General features: G+C 37.6%; 1 protein-coding gene across 9 annotated transcripts in view; it reads right to left on the reverse strand.

Annotated features, from left to right (window-relative positions):
• The window catches only part of HPSE2 (heparanase 2 (inactive)), a 720379-nt gene that overhangs the window by 257783 nt on the left and 442471 nt on the right, over positions 1–20125 (reverse strand). For all 9 annotated transcript variants that reach the window (XR_003032892.2, XR_009492978.1, XR_009492977.1 and 6 more), the window contains exons 4-5: positions 17782–17955; positions 5831–6002 (exon numbers count right to left, since the gene is read on the reverse strand). Coding sequence is in view for 3 of the 9 variants with exons in the window: in XM_005225662.5 (XP_005225719.1) it covers positions 5831–6002; positions 17782–17955 (346 nt within the window). In the remaining 6 variants the exon portion in view is untranslated. The remainder of the gene's footprint in view (positions 1–5830; positions 6003–17781; positions 17956–20125) is intronic.

The raw sequence follows: 20125 nt of genomic DNA on the forward strand, positions 1-20125 counted from the left end.
GTTCTCTTGACAAAACTCTATTAGTCTTTGCATTGCTTTATTTTGAGCTCCAAGGCCAAACTGCCTGCTTCTCCAGGTATCTCTTGATCTCCTACTTTTGCATTCCAATCCCTGTGATGAAAAGGACATCTTTTTTTTTTTTTTTTTGGTGTTCTAGATGGTTTCATAGGTCTTCATAGAACTTAGGGTCAACTTCAACTTTTTGGCATTAGTGGTTGGGGCATCAGATCAGTCGCTCAGTTGTGTCCAACTCTTTGTGACCCCATGAATCGCAGCATGCCAGGCCTCCCTGTCCATCACCAACTCTGAGAGTTCCCTCAGACTCAAGTCCATTGAGTCAGTGATGCCATCCAGCCATCTCATCTTCTGTCGTCCCCTTCTCCTCTTGTCCCCAATCCCTCCCAGCATCAGAGTCTTCTCCAGTGAGTCAACTCTTCCCATCAGGTGGCCAAAGTACTGGAGTTTCAGCTTTAGCATCATTCCTTCCAAAGAAATCCCAGGGTTGATCTCCTTCAGAATGGACTTGGTTGGATCTCCTTGCAGTCCAAGGGACTCTCAAGAGTCTTCTCCAACACCACAGTTCAAAAGCATCAATTCTTTGGCGCTCAGCCTTTTTTACAGTCCAACTCTCATATCCATATATGACCACAGGAAAAACCATAGCCTTGACTAGATGGGCCTTTGTTGGCAAAGTAATGTCTCTGCTTTTGAATATGCTATCTAGGTTGGTCATAACTTTCCTTCCAAGGAGTAAGCGTCTTTTAATTTCATGGCTGCAGACACCATCTATAGTGATTTTGGAGCCCCCAAAAATAAAGTCTGACACTGTTTCCACTGTTTCCCCATCTAGTTCCCATGAAGTGGTGGGACCGGATGCCATGATCTTTGTTTTCTGAATGTTGAGCTTTAAGCCAACTTTTTCACTCTCCACTTTCACTTTCATCAAGAGGCTTTTGAGTTCCTCTTCACTTTCTGCCATAAAGGTGGTGTCATCTGCATATCTGAGGTTATTGATATTTCTCCCAGCAATCTTGATTCCAGCTTGTGTTTCTTCCAGTCCAGCGTTTCTCATGATGTACTCTGCATATAAGTTAAATAAACAGGGTGACGATATACAGCCTTGACGTACTCCTTTTCCTATTTGTAACCAGTCTGTTGTTCCATGTCCAGTTCTAACTGTTGCTTCCTGACCTGAATACAGATTTCTCAAGAGGCAGATCAGGTGGTCCGGTATTCCCATCTCTTTCAGAATTTTCCACAGTTTATTGTGATCCACACAGTCAAAGGCTTTGGCATAGTCAATAAAGCAGAAATAGATGTTTTTCTGGAACTCTCTTGCTTTTTCCATGATCCAGCGGATGTTGGCAATTTGATCTCTGGTTCCTCTGCCTTTTCTAAAACCAGCTTGAACATCAGGAAGTTCACAGTTCACATATTGCTGAAGCCTAGCTTGGAGAATTTAGAGCGTTACTTTACTAGTGTGTGAGGTGAGTGCAATTGTGTGGTAGTTTGAGCATTCTTTGGCATTGCCTTTCTTTGGGATTGGAATGAAAACTGACCTTTTCCAGTCCTGTGGCCACTGCTGAGTTTTCCAAATTTGCTGGCATATTGAGTGAAGCACTTTCACAGCATCATCTTTCAAGATTTGGAATAGCTCAACTGGAATTCTATCACCTCCACTAGCTTTGTTCGTAGTGATGCTTTCTAAGGCCCACTTGACTTCACATTTCAGGATGTCTGGCTCTAGGTGAGTGATCACACCATCGTGATTATTTGCATCGTGAAGATCTTTTTTGTACAGTTCTTCTGTATATTCTTGCCATCTCTTCTTAATATCTTCTGCTTCTGTTAGGTCCATACCATTTCTGTCCTTTATCGAGCCCATCTTTGCATGAAATGTTCCTTTGGTATCTCTGATTTTCTTGAAGAGATCTCTAGTCATAGACTTGGATTATTGTGATGTTAAATGGTTTGCCTTGGAAATGAACTGAGATCATTCTGTCATTTTAGAGACTGCACCCAAGTACTGCAGACTTTTTTGTTGATTATGAGGGCTACTTCATTTCTTCCAAGGGATTACTGAACAGTAGTAGATACAGTGGTCATCTGAGTGAAATTTGCCCATTCCCGTCCATCTTAGTTCACTGATTTCTAAGATGTTGATGTTTACTCTTCCATCTCCTGCTTGACCACATCCAATTTAACGTGGTTCATGGACCTAACATTCCAGGGTTCAAAGCAATATTGTTCTTTACAGCATCAGACTTTACTTTCACTGCCAGAGACATCCACAACTGAGCGTCATTTCTCCTCTGACACAGCCACTTCATTCTTTCTGAAGCCATATGTAAATTGCCTTCCACTTTTCACTGGTATCACATTGGACACCTTCTGATCTGGGGGACTTATCTTCCAATTTCATATCTTTTTGCCTTTTTATACTGTTCATGGTGTTCCCGTAGCAAGAATACTGGAGTGGTTTGCGATTCCCTTCTGCAGTGGACCATATTTTGACAGAATTCTTCAATATGACCCATCCGTCTTGGGTGGCCCTGCAGGGCACAGCTCATAGCTTCATTGAGTTACACAAGAGTCCCTTCACCACAACACAGCTGTGATCCATGAAGGAGCACATCACCATACCCTTATCCAACATATCGTCCTGTGGCTTCCACTGCCAATGACACGTTCCATTTCCACAACCCATTTCAGGTTCCTATCATTATGTGTACCACTATAACAGCTTTTCTCACTGATTTCCCTGCCTCCTCTCCAATCTATTTGTCATAGAGGAGACATAGAATACTTTCTGTGTAATAAATCAGATTTTTTCACTCCCCAGGTTAGAAACATTCAGTATCTTTCTCACTGTGCTTAGAAGAAATTCTAAGCCCTTCATTATGCCTATAAGTCTCTATATAACTCTTTTTTGTTTAGTTTTTTTTAATTCATTTATTTTTTATTGAAGGATAATTGCTTTACAGAATTTTGTTGTTTTCTGTCAAACCTCAACATGAATCAGCCATAGATATACATAATTACTTCTCTAAATATACCTTTCTTTTGTCAATCTGGCCCCTTTTTCATCCTTAGGCTCTTTGCACATGCTTTTCATTTTCCAAGAACACTGACACTGTTCATTTCTCATTTGGTCTAGTTAACACTCATTCAAGTTCAAATTACACTTAAATGAATTTTTAAAAATTGAAGTACAGTTGATTTACAACATTATATTATTTCTGGTGTATGACATACCGATTCAATATTTTTATAGATCATACTCCATTTAAAGTTACTGTAAAACATTGACTCTATTTCTCATGCTGTACCATATATACTTGTTAGCTTATTTATTTTATACATAAGCTTGTGTTTGTACCTCCTAATCTCCTACCCTTGTCTTGTCCCTTCCCCTTCCCTTCTCTCCACTGGTAACCACTGGTTTGTTCTCTATATCTGTGACTGTTTCTGTTTTTTATATTTATTAATTTGCTTATTTTTTAGTTTCCACATATAAGTAATAACACAAAGTATTTATCTTTCTCTGTTTGGTTTTTTCACTAAGCATAGTACCTTTCAGGTCTATTCATGTTGTTGAAAATGGCAAATTCATTCCTTTCTATGGATGAGCAATATTTCCATTCCAAATTTTTATCCATTCATTAGGTTGCTTCCATATCTTAAATAATGTTGCTATGAATACTGGGGTACATATATCTTTTTGAATTTGTGTTTTCATTTTCTTCAGATATATACCCATAAGTGGGATTGCTGGATCATATGGTAGTTCTATTTTTAGTTTTTTGAGTAATCTCCATACTGTTTTCCAAAGAGGCTGCACCAATTTACATTCCTACCAACAGTAGACTAGGGTTCCTTTACGCTATATCCTCACCAACATTTGTTATTTGTGGTCTTTTTGACGATAGCCATTCTGACAGGCGTGAGGTGCTATCTCGTTGTGGTTTTGATTTGCATTTCTCTGATGATAAGCAACGTTCAGCATCTTCTCATGTGGTTGTTCCTCTTACGTGTTAATCCTTTAGAGAACACTTCCAACCACCTAACTTGGTCAAATCTCAGCATTTACAGTCATTCATAGAACCTTGTTCCTCTCCTTGTTATTGTTTCAGTCTTAAGATAAGTTGATTATTGCCTATGTCTCCCTTACCATAGGACATACTCCATGAAGGTAGAGAAAGTATTTGTTTTTGTTTATTATAACACTCCTGTTTTAAAACACAGTACCTGGAACATAGCAATTACTCAAGAAGTAGTTGCAGAATGAATGAATTACTGATACAAAGTCATGCTACTGAGAAGACACTATCAGTCCCATGAAACTATATTAATCAGATCATTAAAGAAAAGATATAATCTAAAAGAATAACTATGTGGACTTAGTTATTGGCTTTGCTTATGTATTATGAACTATGAAAATGTTCTAAATATGTGATTCTTATCCCCTAATTACAACATGTAAAATAAGGCCAACTTCTTCATCACCCTCCCCCCTCTCCACCACATACACGAGATAATTTAAAAGTTCAGCAAAAGTATGCAAAAGGAAGCCCAGAGTTTGTACTTGTAGGTAGGAGTAAAGGTCAGAAAAATTGTTCTGCAAGGCAAAAGGGAACTAGAAGGAGGGGGATAAACAAAAAAAGGTGAAGGAAGGACAGGAGTTAATATAAAGGCTTGGGGATTCTTTGTAAGGAGGAAAATACCTAAAATTAAAATTCAGACTGTTAATGTTACAGTGTAAATGCTTCCACCTTCCCAAGCCTTCAATAACATCTGCTATGTTAATTAGCTTAGATCAAGACTAAGCTACCACAAAAGGGAAGAGAGAGAGTCATAAGAGCCATCAAGCCAGAAGGACCATTAAGGAGGTTGCCATAGGTTTCTTTCTACTGGGATATATCTGTTTATACTTGTATAGCATTTATCTAACCTCACTTGGGCTGTACAATTCACTGGAAAACACCTTACTTGTTTTTGAATTTATAGGAATAACCATAACTATCCCAGAATATGACAGGATGCTGCATAAAACGTATGCCAGATGAACTCCTGCCTCTTCCACCTTCCTTGTTCCCGCCCTTCCAGGTATAGTCACATCTCCACTTTGGGTCTTGGATTCAACATCTAACTCCAGTCTTCCTCATGCTATTCCCTGTGACATTCCCTCCAACCCTGCATAATTAGACTCAACATGCATGAATATTCCACTTATTTTATCTGGGCCTGGCCCACCAGCAGCACTGGGGAAGACAGCATTTAACACAGTGACCATCCACAACCAATGCTTAATAAATGATTGTTCGATTCAGTCAAAATTAAATAAATCACATGATAGTAATTCTCTAGAATACCTAACAAATTTGTTAAGCTATGCTTTAATGTACAGATGTTTGTAGTGTTTCTCAACTTTTTAACCTAGTTTCAGTGTCCAGGATTTTGTCAAATTTTACTTTCTATAAGAGTTCCCAAGAGTATAGCAGATAATATTTCGCCCTTTAAAAAATATTAAGTTATATTATGCAATGCTATAATATTAAATGTGCTTTTTAAAACAACACAGCCTTTCCAACCTGTTTTGGAGTTTGCGATATTCCTCCCAATCCCACCCACTTCTGCTGACTGTGGAAGGCCTGGAGAGATAAGTTCTTGCACTGTTTGTAGAGAATCCTTGGTTTATGGTGGGAATTTTCACTTTGAAAGAGTCTCTCTGTCCTTCTTAAGACCGGAAATAACCAGGAAGAGTACAAATACATTAACTCATTACATGTAATGAAAAACGTTTTAAAAACTGCTAAATAATCTGACCTACCCATCTAGAAGGGCGATGACGTTTTTCCTGGGCCGCCCAATATTAGGGCCATACAAGCTGGCTCTGGAGTAAATCCGGATGGGTTGCAACAGGCTCTTCAGCTGGATGTAATCCTTTCCCAACTGGCTGCCATTTACTGCCCGGCCATGCATGGTCCGATAGTTATTTGGTTCTAGATTAAAAGCAGACATGCAAGTCAGAGTTGGGAAGAGTGAGGTTCTGCCAACCTTTTCCTAGGCACAGATCTCTCTCCCTTTTTTCTTAACAATGTAAATAAAATAACCAAAGGAGGGTGCAAGCTAGCTGAACTTGAGAAACTATCTCAGCAAAAAAGTCAAGTGCCATTTTATCATTCTATTTATTCTCAAACTAATCTTCACAAAAGGTCATCTAATCCACAACAGAAAGACCATACTGATTTTCAAATGATAGTTTATAATAAATGGCATATTGAGTTGAACAGTATCCCCCCAAATTAATGTCAATCCAAAACTTTAGAATGTAATCTTATTTGGAAATAGGGCCTTTGAAGAAGTAATTACTCAAGATGAGGTCATATGGGATTAGGATGTGCCCTAAATCCAAAGACTGGTGTTTTTATAGAGAAAGGAGAGGAAGATTCAGGTACACAGACACACAGGGAGGAAGCCCATGTGTCAATGGAGGCACGAATTCAAGGGATACTGCTATTCCAAGGCTTGCTGGTAGCTATTAGAAGCTAGAGAGAGGCACTGAATAGATTCTCTCTTAAAGTCTCCAGAAGGAATTAACCTTGGCAATGCTTTGATCTCAGACTTCCTAAACTGTAATAGAACAAATATCTCTTGTGTTACACCACTAAGCTTGTCATGACAGGCCTAGAAAACTAATACAAATGGTAAGAAGGGAACGCTTCATAAAGATGATCCTTGTGTCAAAAAGACAGAAAAAGTTTAACGTTCAATTATAGCAAAGTGGCTGAGTGTAATCCTCTCGCCCAGTTCCTATTAACTTGGTAGTCCTAAAACGACAAGGAAAGTCCTAAACTCCAGCAACTCCACTGCTGGAAGAGCTAACTTGATTTGCAATGAAGGACATATCCCAGAGAAGGCCAACATTTTGGTTCACTGGAGGTTTTGACACTGGTAGGGGCAAGAAATAGATCAGCAGACTCACAAGAAATGTAACAGGGAGATTTGGGGAGCGAGGAAATCACTGAGGATTTTGGTAAACCCACAAATACCCCTCATAGTCTGGAAAGTTGTTCTCAGGAGGGACTGGAGAGGGCACTAGCTATCTACACATTCCCAGATGAATATGAAACATAATATACTCATAAAGGACACATGAAAAGGCAGGTCAGAAATTAAAAGCCAGTAAGACTTGCAAAATGCCTGAATTTTGAATGTGTTCACAAACCTATACACAGATCTAATGGTAAAGATGAAGCCATAACAGCTCAAGGCAAGCGTAACCTCTGATCATTCGTCACCTCACCACTAAGCTATGCCGACGCAGAGGTAACCCCTGGGAAGCCGGCTTTACAATTAAAAAATAATTGAAAAATTAAAAAAAAAACACGAATAGATATTAGTAGCTACATGATGCAAGGGAAATGAACTCTATGGAACTAGTCCAGGAAGTGACTAAACAGACAGAAAAGAAACAACAAAAAAACCTCTGGAAAGGAGGATTTGGAATCCAGAGTTACCCCCAACATATTATCTAAAATGTATAGTTTTAAACCACAAAAAATGACAGCATGTAAAAAAATAGGAAAGTACTACCCATAAGCAAGCAAAAAAGAAAAAAGAAACTATTTCTTAGGGAACTCAGATATAGGACTTAGCAGACAAGGACTTCAAAACTGCTTTTATAAATATGCTTAAAGAACTAATGGAAGAATAAAAAATTAAGGTATGATTTTACTGACTAATTACATATAAATATAGAGATACTAAAAATAAATACAGGTAGAAATTACAAAAAATTATCAAATGGAAATCTTGGAACTGAAACAACTCTTCACATTTAGAACACAATGGAATTAGTAGCTGAATTTTTATTAGAAATAAGGCCAGAAGACAGTGAGAGGATACATCCAAAATTCTGGGAAAAACATCAATCAACAATTCTGTATGCAGCAATCTATGCTTCAAAGCTGAAAGCAAAATGTAGATCTTCCCAGAAAAACAAAGGACAGAACTTGTTGTGAGAAAATCTGTCTTACAAGAAATAAGAAAGGATATCTTTTAGGTTGAAAGAAAATGACAGCAGATAGTGATCCAAAAGCACACAGAGAAATAAAGAACACCAGTGTATGTTAATATATGTGTGCCCTGACCATAATAGAATTAAACTGGAATTCAACAATGGAAAGAAATTTGAGAATCTATAAATATTTGGAAATCAGACAAATAATCCATGAGTCAAAGAGGAAATTGCAAGAAGAATTAGAAAATATTTTAATGAAATGAAAATGAAAATATAATACATAAAAATGTATAGGATGACACCAAAGGCACAATCCATGAAAGCAATAATTAAGAAACTGGACTTCATTAAAATTAAAAACTTTTGCTCTGCAAAAGGCAATGTTGAGAGAATAGAAGACTAGCTTAAGATCGGGAGAAAATACTTACAAAAGACATACCTAATAAATGACTTATTAAAAATATAGAAAGAGCTTAAGACTTACTAAGAAAACAAACAACCTGATTTAAAAATATGCCAAAGATCTTAACAGATACTCACCAGAAGACATACAGATGGCAAACAAGTATATGAAAAAAGATGTTCTACTTTATATGTCATCAGGGAAGTGCAAATTAAAACAACAATGAAGTTCCACTATATACCTATTAAGAATGGCCAAAATTTGTAACACTAACACCACCAAATACTAGCTAGAATATGGAGGAATTAGAGGAACAGAACTCTCATTTATTGCTGATGGGAATGCAAAATGATATGGTTACTCTGGAAGTTTGGTGGTTTCTTACAAACAAAACATACTCTGAGCATATAATCCAGCAATCACGTGCCTTGCTTTTATACTGCTGCTGCTGCTGCTAAGTCACTTCAGTCGTGTCCAACTCTGTGCGACCCCATAGATGGAAGCCCACCAGTCTTCCTCGTCCCTGGGATTCTCCAGGCAAGAACACTGGAGTGGGTTGCCATTTCCTTCTCCAATGCATGAAAGTGAAAAGTGAAAGTGAAGTCACTCAGTTGTGTCTGACTCTAGCGACCCCATGGACTGCAGCCTACCAGGCTCCTCCGTCCATGGGATTTTCCAGGCAAGAGTACTGGAGTGGGGTGCCATTGCCTTCTCCGTGCTTTTACACAGAGGAGATGAAAGCTTATGTCCTCACTTTGTCTGCACATGGATTTATGGCATCTGTATTCACAAGTGCCAAAAGTTGGAGGCAAACAAGATGTTCTTCAGTAGATGAATAGATAAATAAGCTGTAGTACATTCACACAATGGAATATTATTCAGCACTAAAAAGAAATGAGCCATCAAGCCATGAAAGGTTCTATGGAGGAACTTTAAATGTATATCATTAAGTGAAAGAAAGTGTTAGTCACTCAGTAGTGTCGGATTCTTTGCAACCCCATGGACTGTAGCCCACCAGGCTCCTCCATCCTTGGGATTTTCCAGGCAAGACTACTGGAATGGGTTGCCATTTCCTTCTCCAAGGGATTTTCTTGACTCAGGGATTGAACCTGGGTCTCTTGCATTGCAGGCAGACTCTTTACTGTCTGAGCCACCAGGGAAGCTGGCATTAAGTGAAAGAAGCCAATCTTAAAAAGCTGTAATACTGTATGATTCCAACTATATGATATTCTTATATCATAAAAATAAAAGGAAAAACTTTACAGATTGTAAAAGGATCAGCGGTTGCCAGGGATTGGGGAGAGGTGGGAGGGATGAATAGGTGGAGCACAAAGGATTTTTAGGGCAGTAAATACTCTACATGATACTATAATGATGGATACATGTCATTATACATCTCAAACCCATACTATGTACTCATCAAGAGTGAACCATAATAGTGAACCATAATATAAACTATGAATTTTGGGTGATTATGATGTATAATGTAGGTTCATCAACTGTAACAAATGTACCACTCTGGTGAGGGATATTGATAGTGGGGGAGGCTACCCAAGTGTGGGGGCAAAGAATATATGGGAAATCTCAGTACCTTCTCAGTTTTGCTGTGAACCTAAAACCGTTCTTTTAAAAAGTTTTTTAAAAAGTTAATTTGAGCAATAAGAGATTGGGATACACACGCAGAGGCCATGTGAGGACATAGTGAGAAGGTGGCCATCTGTAAGCCAAGAAACAGATCTCGGTGGGGGGAAAGCTCTGGTGATACGTATATGTTAGACTTCTAACATTTTTTATTGGTTAGGAAAAAAAACAGTGCTTACAGCCTTACAGACTCCTATATTAGAAAATAAGAAAGATCTCAAGTCAATAATCTAAGTTTTTCTCTTAAAAACAAAGAGAAAAAGAAGAGGGATATAAAATCAAAGCAAGAAGAAAGAAAATAATAAAAATTAGAGTAGAAATCAATGATATAATAAAGGAGAAAAATCCACTGAAGTAAAAGTTGGTTCTTTAAAAAGATCTACAAAATTGATACAACCTTTGGCTAGACTGGCCAAAAAATAAAGAGAGAAGAAACAGATGACCAAATTTAGGAATGAAAGAGGAAATACTATTAAGGACCTCACATTAATTAAAAGGATAAGGGACTACTGACACTTGCTCCTTGGAAGGAAAGCTATTACAAACCAAGACAGCATATCAAAAAGCAGAGACAACACTTTGTCAACAAAAGTCTATATAGTCAAAGCTATGGCTTTTCCAGTAGTCATGTATGGATGTGAGAGTTCGACCATAAAGAAGGCTGTGAGAAGTGAAAGTGAAAGTCACTCAGTCGTGTCTGACTCTGTGACCCCATGGACTATACCGTCAATGGAATTCTCCAGGCCAGAATCCTGGAGTGGGTAGCTGTAAGAATTGTAAGAAGCTGTAGGAATGTAAGGCTGAATGCTGAAGAATTGATGCTTTTAAACTGTGGTCCCAGAGAAGACTCTTTAGGGTCCCTTGAACTGCAAGGAGATCAAACCAGTCAATTCTAAAGGAAATCAACCCTGAATATTCACTGGAAGAACAGATGCTGAAGTTGAAGCTCCAATACTTTGGCCACCTGATGTGAAGAGTTGATTCATTGGAAAAGACCCCGATGCTGGGATAGATTGAGGGCAAAAGGAGAAGTGGGCAGTGGAGGATGAGATGGTTAGATAGCATCACCGACTCAATGGACATGCATCTGAGCAAACTCTGAGAAATAGTGAAGGACAGAGGAGCCTAGTGTGCTGCAGTCCATGGGGTCACTAAGAGTTGGACACAGTCAGCAAGTGAACACCGCCACCAAGAAATGAACAACTTTGTGCCAATAATTTACACAACTTAGACGAAATGAAAAAATTTTTAGAAAAGACACAAACTACGAAACCCAAATTAAAAAAAAAAATAGAAAATCTGAATAGGTCTATAACTACAAAAAACATTTAATCAGTCATTAAAATTATTTCCACAAAGGAAGCCCAGACTCAGATGGATTAATTGGTGAATTCTATAATGTATTTAAGGAAGAAATAATGCACAATCCTTCACAAACCTTTTCAGAAAACTGAGAAAGAAGGAACAATTCCCAACTTATTTTATGAGGCCAATATTCCCCTGATACCAAAGCCAAAAGCATCATAAGAAAACTACGGATGAGTATCTCTCATAAATACAGATTCAAAAATACACAACAAAATATCTCCAAATGAAACCAGCAATGTATAAAAAGTATTATAGTATCATGACCAAGTGAGATTTACACCAGGAATGCAAAGTTGATTTAATAGCAACACCCAACTAATTAAAATACTGTATTAACAGAATAAAAGACCAAAACCACATTATCATTTCAACAAAGAAACAAAATGAAAAGCTCTTTTACAAAATCCAACACTCATTTCTGATAAATACTCTCAACAAACTATGAATAGGAGGGAAATTCCTCAATAGAAGGGAGATGCTTAACAGCATCTAAAAAAAATCTACATACTTATGGGTAAAATACTGAATGCTTAATGGTAAAACATCATACTTAATTCAAATACTGAATGCTTCCCCCCTAAGATTAGGAACAAGACATGGATGTGTGCTCTTATCACTTATATTCAACATTTGTATTAGAGATTATAGTCAGTGCAGTTAGGCAAGAAAAAGAAATAAAAAGGCATCTAAATTAGAAAGGAAGAAGCAAAACCATCTTTATTCTCACAATATATCTTGTATACAGAAAATCATAAAGAATACACGCATGTAGGAAGTGGTGACCCACTCCAGTATTCTTGCCCGAAGAGTCCCATGGACAGAGGAGGCTGGTGAGCTGTAGTCCATGGGGTCGCAGAGTCGGACATGACTGAGTGACTAAGCACATGGTTATTATACCAGAGAGGCAGGCATGAGGGTGGCAAAATGGGTGAGGATGATCAAAAGGTACAAACTTACTTTATAAAATAAATAAGTCATGTGGATATAATATACATCCTGGTGACTATAGTTATGATACTGTATTATATATTTGAAATTTGATAAGAGAATAGATCCTAAAAGTTCTTATCACAAGATAAAAGTATTTGTAACTATGTGAGGTGATGGATGTCAGCTGAACTTATCATGGTGATCATTTTGTAATAAATACATATATCAAAAAAAAAAACAATGTAGTCCAAGAGCAGACATACAGATCAGTGGGAAAGAATTGAGCCCAGAAATAAACCTATTTATGGTCAACTGATTTCTGACAAAAATGTCAAGAGAATTCAATAAGGAAAGGAAAATCTTTTAAATAAACAATGCTGAGACAATTTAATAGCCATGTGCAAAAAGATGAATTTAGATTCTTATTTCACATCATACTCAAAATTTAACTCCTACTGGATCTTATTCCCAAAAGCAAAAGCAAAAACTATAAAGCTTTTAAAAGAAAAAATAGAAAAAACTCTTTGTGACCTTGGGTTAAAAAATCTTTGTGATCTTGGATTAGGCAAAGATATAATATCAAAAGCATAACACATCAAAAAAAGTTGATAAGCTGAACTTTATCAAAATTCAGAACATCTGAACTTCAAAAGATCCCATAAAGAAAATGATAAAATAAGCTACAGATTGGGAGAAAATACTTGCAGATCATATGTTTGATAAAGATCTTGCATTCAGAATATATTTAAAACTCTTACAACTAAATAATATGATGACCTAATTTAAAAGACAAAAGATTTGAGTAGACATTTCACCTAAGAAAATGTAAGAATGGTTGAAAAGCATGTGAAAAGATGCTCAATATCACTTGTCATTAGAAAAGTGCTAATTAAAGGCATATTAATATACTACTTCAAACCCACTAAAATGGCTCTAATCTGATAGACAATAAAAAGTGTTTGCAAAGATGTAGAAAAACTGTAATCCTCATGCATTATTGAGGAAAATGCAAAATGGTACCGCTACCACTACTTTGGAAAGTAGTGTGGTTAATTTGTTCAAAAATCAACATAAATTTACCATACAAACTAGCAACTCCATTCCCCTCTGAGGTATCTTCCTACAAGAAATGAAAGTATACAACCACACACAGACTTGTAAATGAATATTTCAGCACCATTACCGATCATAATAAAAAAACAGAAACAATTTAAATGCTTGCAATCTGGTGAATGGAAAAACAAAATGTTATATATATATATATACACACATGTATATGTATACACGTATATATGTATGAATATATGTGTATATTCATGCATTGGAATAGCATTCAGCAATTAAAAGGAATGAACTACTTTTACATGCTATAACACGGATACACCTCAAAAACTTGCTAAGTGAAAGAAATCTACAGATGCAAAAGTCTACATACTGTACGATTCCAGTTACATGAAATGTCCACAAAAGACCAAAAGCAGATTAATGTCTCCTGGGACTGGGAATGGTTACAGAGACTGGGTTACAGAAAACCAGCATGAGGGATCTTTTTGGAGTTATGGAAATGTTCTAAAATTGGACTGTGGAAATAGTTGTATAGGTCTATGAACTTGTTGAGAGTATATATGTAGATGGGAGTATGTGGAAAAAGAATAGAGAAGATAGTTGATGAAGGTGAGAAGCAAGCAGAGAGAGGGAAAGGAAAAAAGTAAGCAGGTAAAGTGGTGACTTGGAGTAGGAAATGGCAACCCACTGCAGTATCTTTGGCTGGAAAATTCCATGGAAAGAGGAGCCTGGCGGGCTATAGTTCAAGGGGTTGCAAACAGTCAGACATGACATGCAAGGAAACATTTCATATCTACAAAACATAGTTGTTAAAAATCTTGTGTCAAGGCAATCATTCTTTCATGGACTTTGACATCCTAAGCTTACTAAATTTTCACCTCTTGAAATTAAGTATGTTTTTGTTTTCATGGTCTGTAGCCCACACTATTCACCAATTTTAAAGAAGAAAAAAAGTAAGTCATTTGAAGTTTAGCTACTCTAAGAGAAACAACCAAAGAAATATCTACTTCAGTTTTTCCAAGGCCAGATTTACTCTGGAGTACTTGTTAATAGGATGTAGGTATATGGGAGGTTGAGTGATAAGAGAACTGACCAGTTCTGTTGTCTGTCCCTAAATGTGGATATAATCGTTAAACTATTACATCTGTCCAAAAAGATAAGGTTACAGAGAAGAAAATGGGTAAAAGATTGGAGAGACAATCCAGGCCAGGAAGATGACCAGATAATTTTTGAGGGGCAAGGACCTGAATATACAACATAGAATAGTTGTGAGCAGAATACACTGGATATCTCTAGGGATATGGTGCTAGCATGAGAAAAACTATCAGTAGTTTAAAATGAATTAGAAAAAGCTACAAGATAAATCTTCAAACCCTAAAAGGTGTGTTTAGTTGGGCAGACTACTTATTTGTCATATCAAAAAATAGAAATGCAGCTTTTAAAATAAAAGGAAGAAGGGGTAAACCAATCAACTCCAGTCTTCTTGACTAGAAACTCAAAAAACTATCTATATCTACCTTGATGGAAATTCTCACAAGAAACTTTACCAGATACTTTCTATCTTATCGAATTTTTAAATTCATAGCCTTGGTTATTTTTCTGTATTCCTGTCTATATCCCTATTTTCTTATCTATGACCATGCCTTTTCTCCTCCTCAAAACTGATTCTTTGTTTTTGTTCATCCTTGAAGAGACACCAAAAAGATGATGATGAGAATCAAGTGTGGCTAAGGTGACTGAACATTTTTAAAATGCAATTAGCTCCATCTCCAAACTGTTCAATGTAATTTGGGGGAAGGATGGAAAGAGGCAGACTCTCAGTTATTTGGAACAGATAGAAATATACAGAAAGATGCATATACTCTCCCCACCCACCTCCTGCCACCAAATCACTTCAGTTATATCAATTAAAGATTTACTTAGTTTAATAAGCTCCCAAATTCAGAGATGCCAAAAACCCTGGAGGAATTACTCCCATCAGTCACTGGTAAGTAAGTTTTAATTGCTTTGTGCTTATCTACAACCAGCTGAGATTCTTTTTATTTATTTTAATTGGAGGATAATTACTTTACAATACAGCTGAGATTCTTTTACAAACAAATTTTATTTAGAAATAATTTAGAAAGAAAACAAATAGTTTAGGCAGAGCATGTATTCTGTAGCTCACCAGAGGCCCTACCACTCCTTACTGTCTTTCACTCACTCGTTTTAAACATTGTCCCTCATGAGAGCTCTAATGTCCTGTTTGGAGAATGCATTGTTTGAACAGTATTCTGTTGTGTTTGGAGAAAAGAGATAAGCTGGGTAGAGTCTAATATAGGAACAGGGTAAGGTTAGGTACGGTAGTCATGGGTAGACAACACGAAATACCAAAGAATGTCAAGATATTCTGACATGAAATAGAAGATAGGATGGGAAGGGATCAGTAAATCTCTTTGCTGTGTCATAATTTTGCCTCATTCTAAGCTGACCACATCATGCTTGCTTTTGTCCTAGAATGTATGATACTTAGACTGGTTGGGAAGATGAAAAATCTCAGGCTACTCTAGTTACGCTCCCTGTAACCCTAGTTTTGCTCCCTGTATCCAAATAAGCTTCAGTTCAGCTCAAGTCTCCATTTGGTAGCTAACTATCTCCCAATTTCCCTGACTCCAGGGAAGGAAGAGAGAGCTACATTCCAGTAAATGGTTACTGATAGGGAAAAAAAGACACTTGTTCTGAAAAAATCCTCATCTCCTGCTTCCTTATGAGAATTTCAAATTCTAGAGTGCATAAAAACACACACGTGCATGTGTACACAAACACACTCAGTGCTCCGAACAAATATGAGTTAGCTATATATATACCAGGTCATGGACCAAAATGTTAATATCAACTTGTAACAGTAATTTTGAAAGAATTCTTGGTTTATTAGACTCAATTGTTTTGTTCTAAGATTTACCAAAATATGTTTTAATTAGGGAATCAGAATATTTTCCAATTTAAATTATCCATAATTTTAACTATAATCCATATTAGTTGACTCAATAATATTAGACAGTCATGGAATTTATAGAATATCATATATATAACAAATCATACATTCATACCACTAGGAAAAACAGTGTGACTTAGGCAGTATTTCTCCCAAGTGTGTTCCATGGAACATTGTTCCATGAGATAATAATAGGTCTGTCTCACACACACAAATACACAGACTGCAATGATTAAACATGACTGGCTACATAATTTTCAGGGCCCCATGCAAAATGAAAATGTAGATCCCTTTATTTTAAAAATAAGATGGCAATAGAAGAGCATTAAATCAAGCATGATTCTTTTCTAAGCATGGGATCATATGTGACTACACAAGATGCATTCCCCTGAAACCAACCAAAACCTATTTTCAAAATGATTTTTAAAATGCTGGGCTGAAACTTTCCTGGTGGTCTAGTGGTTAAGACTCCGTGTTCCCAATGCAGGGAGCAGCGGTTCAATCCCTGGTCAGGGGAATTAAGATTCTGCATGCTGCACAGCTTGGTCAAAATAAATAAATTTTAAAAAAAGAGATGCTGTCTTGAAATAAAACATTTTTAATGCTGGATTAAAAATGTTACACAGATTTCATTGCAGGAGGACTTCACAGAGTCTCTTATATGCTAATGTGCATTGTGAACCTTCAAGACGTACATATACTGAAGATCAGTTCCCGAATATACTTCACCAAACTCTTTCGAATTATTATAAGGTCATCTTACAGGACCAGTGTTCCAGAGAGACACATTGTAAAATGCAGCTTAGGCTGTGCAGATAGGCTATATCTGATTTAACATCAATTTGTTAATTATAAGTCACATATGGCTACTAAATCGCTTCAGTCATGTCCGACTCTGTGTGACCCCATAGACAGCCTCCTACCAGGCTCCTCTTTCCCTGGGATTCTCCAGGCAAGAACACTGGAGTGGGCTGCCATTTCCCCTCCAATGCATGAAAGTGAAAAGTGAAAGTGAAGTCGCTCAGTCATGTCCGACTCTTAGCAACCTCATGGACTGCAGCCTACCAGGCTCCTCCATCCATGGGATTTTCCAGGCAAGAGCACTGGAGTGGGGTGCCATTGCTTTCTCCATCACATATGGCATTTCCCCTACATTTGGAATAAGGCAACTAGAGATAACTGTAGATGCAAATAGTGGGATTCACTAAATCTACTCTCCAACTGTTTGGTCTTTTACTATTTGGAAGGTCAACTCAGTGGTCAAACAACCCCAGTGCTTTCTGGGATGTACTAGATATGGTCTGAGACTATATCCCAAGCCAATTTATTTTTCACCTTTTATCTTGTCAATTCAGAGGAAATAACATCCTTACTTACCATTACCCAGTTCCCAAGAAATGTTGTACTTTTTGCTGGCACTGTACTTCAACAGACTCAGGGCACTAGAGCTGTTCCAGGAGTTATTGGGATTACGACGCAGTGCATTTAGAGCGAATATCAGATGGAGTCCAGAGCAATCAGCAAAGTTATACAGTTTGTCTAGAGACCTGGCTGGGAAGAAGCAGAGAAAGGCTTGTAACTTTCAAATCAACATCCCAACAAAACGAAACTATTAACTACTAAAAAAAATGTTTTTATGAGCTTCCTGCTAATAAGAATTATACAGAGGCTTCCAAAAGGGACTATTACCATTTGGTTCAGGGTTCACTTCAAGGTGATTTCTGAAAGCAGCATACACAACTCCAGATAAAGGTCACAAATTGGCAACCAAGTCTAGTACATAAGATATAGTATATTTTATTTTATTTGTTAAAAAAATTGAATTGCTAACATTTAGAAATGGGAAGATATCACAAACTAGCTAGATTTACAGTTCTTCTCAAAAAATTTAAAAATCTGGCACTGTGGGATCTGTACTCTCTAATGAAATGAAATGAGAGGAACAGTGTCAGGAGACAAGGCCAGGAAAGATGACTGGCTGGGGAGTCTCAGAAAACAGCTCAGCCTAGAAACACTTCCCAAAAAATTTACTCAATTTCACATTTTTAATATTTCTGAAAACAGATATATTAATACCATAACCACGAATAGAAATATGTTCATTGTCAGGTTGACCCCAGATATCATGAAAGCTATTCACCATATGTTCCATACCCAACCCATTCCTTCACATCTATTGCCACCATTCTGGTTCTGGCTATTATTTCCACTTGCATGAATTATCACAAGAATGTACTTGCCTGTCTGCTTTTAGATTCTTCCCACACTGCCAGATTCATCTTTTCCCAATCAATTTCATAAGTTTCACTTACTCTTCAAAATCTTAGTAGATTTTCAAGACCTTTGGTTTTTTCAATTCAAAGCCTCTACAACGCAACCATAATTTTTCCCCAACTTCAGGCCCCTCTACTTTTGTCAAAAAGTTCTTTGTGGGTGTTATCCAGTTCTATTTATTATAGAATCCCTGCCCTACTGGCCTTTGTCCTGATTCTCATTTGTCATGCCTTTCCCCCCTCTTTTAAACATATCCAGATTTTACTTGCCCTTTTATATATTGTTTCACAAAATATGGATGACACAATTTTCAGTGGTATACAGACTGAAAAAAAATTTTAGGTTAATAATTAATTACAGGGGTTCACATTATCCTCGTATATATTATCCAAATCCCTAGGGCAGAGTTTCTCAAATGGAATTCTGTGCAACACCATGTGGGGCTCCATAAGATGTCATTAGGGAGTTCTGCAAAAGATGACACAGTGACCACGGTGCTCCATTAGTGGCTGCTATAGATTTTTTAGGGCTTCCCACAATGGTACTAGTGGTAAAGAACCCACCTGCCAATGCAAGAGACATAAGAGATGCAGGTTCAATCCTGGGCATGGCAACCCACTTCAGTATTTTTTCCTGGAGAATCCCATGGACAGAGGAGCCTGGTGGGCTGCAGTCCAGTGGGTCATAGAGTCAGACACAACTGAAGCAACTTAGCATGGACACATAGGTTTTTTAGTCTTATAAAGCAGGACCATGATCATTTGATTATATCCAAAAGCAGAGACATTACTTTGCCAACAAAGGTCCGTCTAGTCAAGGCTATGGTTTTTCCAGTGGCCATGTATGGATGTGAGAGTTCGACTGTGAAGAAGGCTGAGCGCCAAAGAATTGATGCTTTTGAAGTGTGGTGTTGGAGAAGACTCTTGAGAGTCCCTTGGACTGCAAGGAGATCCAACCAGTCCATCCTAAAGGAGATCAGCCCTGGGTGTTCTTTGGAAGGACTGATGCTAAAGCTGAAACTCCAGTCCTTTGGACACCTCATGCGAAGAGTTGACTCATTGGAAAATATTCTGATGCTGGGAGGGATTGGAGGCAGGAGGAGAAGGGGATGACAGAGGATGAGATGGCTGGATGGCATCACTGACTCGATGGATGTGAGTTTGAGTGAACTCCGGGAGTTGGTGATGGACAGGGAGGCCTGGCATGCTGCGATTCATGGGGTTGCAAAGAGTCGGACACGACTGAACGATTGAACTGAACTGGACTGAACTGATTATCAGTTTTTGAAGTGGGTTTCAGGGCTTGCTGCCGTCTTTATCTCTGTATATATGTATGAGAATTCTCACATACATGAATTTGAGCAAACTCTGGGAGATAGTGGAGGACAGAGGAAGCTGGCATGTGCAGTCCATGGTGTTGCAGAGTTGAACACAACTTAGTGACTGAA

The sequence above is a fragment of the Bos taurus genome, chromosome 26 (assembly GCF_002263795.3).
Source record: "Bos taurus isolate L1 Dominette 01449 registration number 42190680 breed Hereford chromosome 26, ARS-UCD2.0, whole genome shotgun sequence".
NCBI classification, from domain to species: Eukaryota; Metazoa; Chordata; class Mammalia; order Artiodactyla; family Bovidae; genus Bos; species Bos taurus.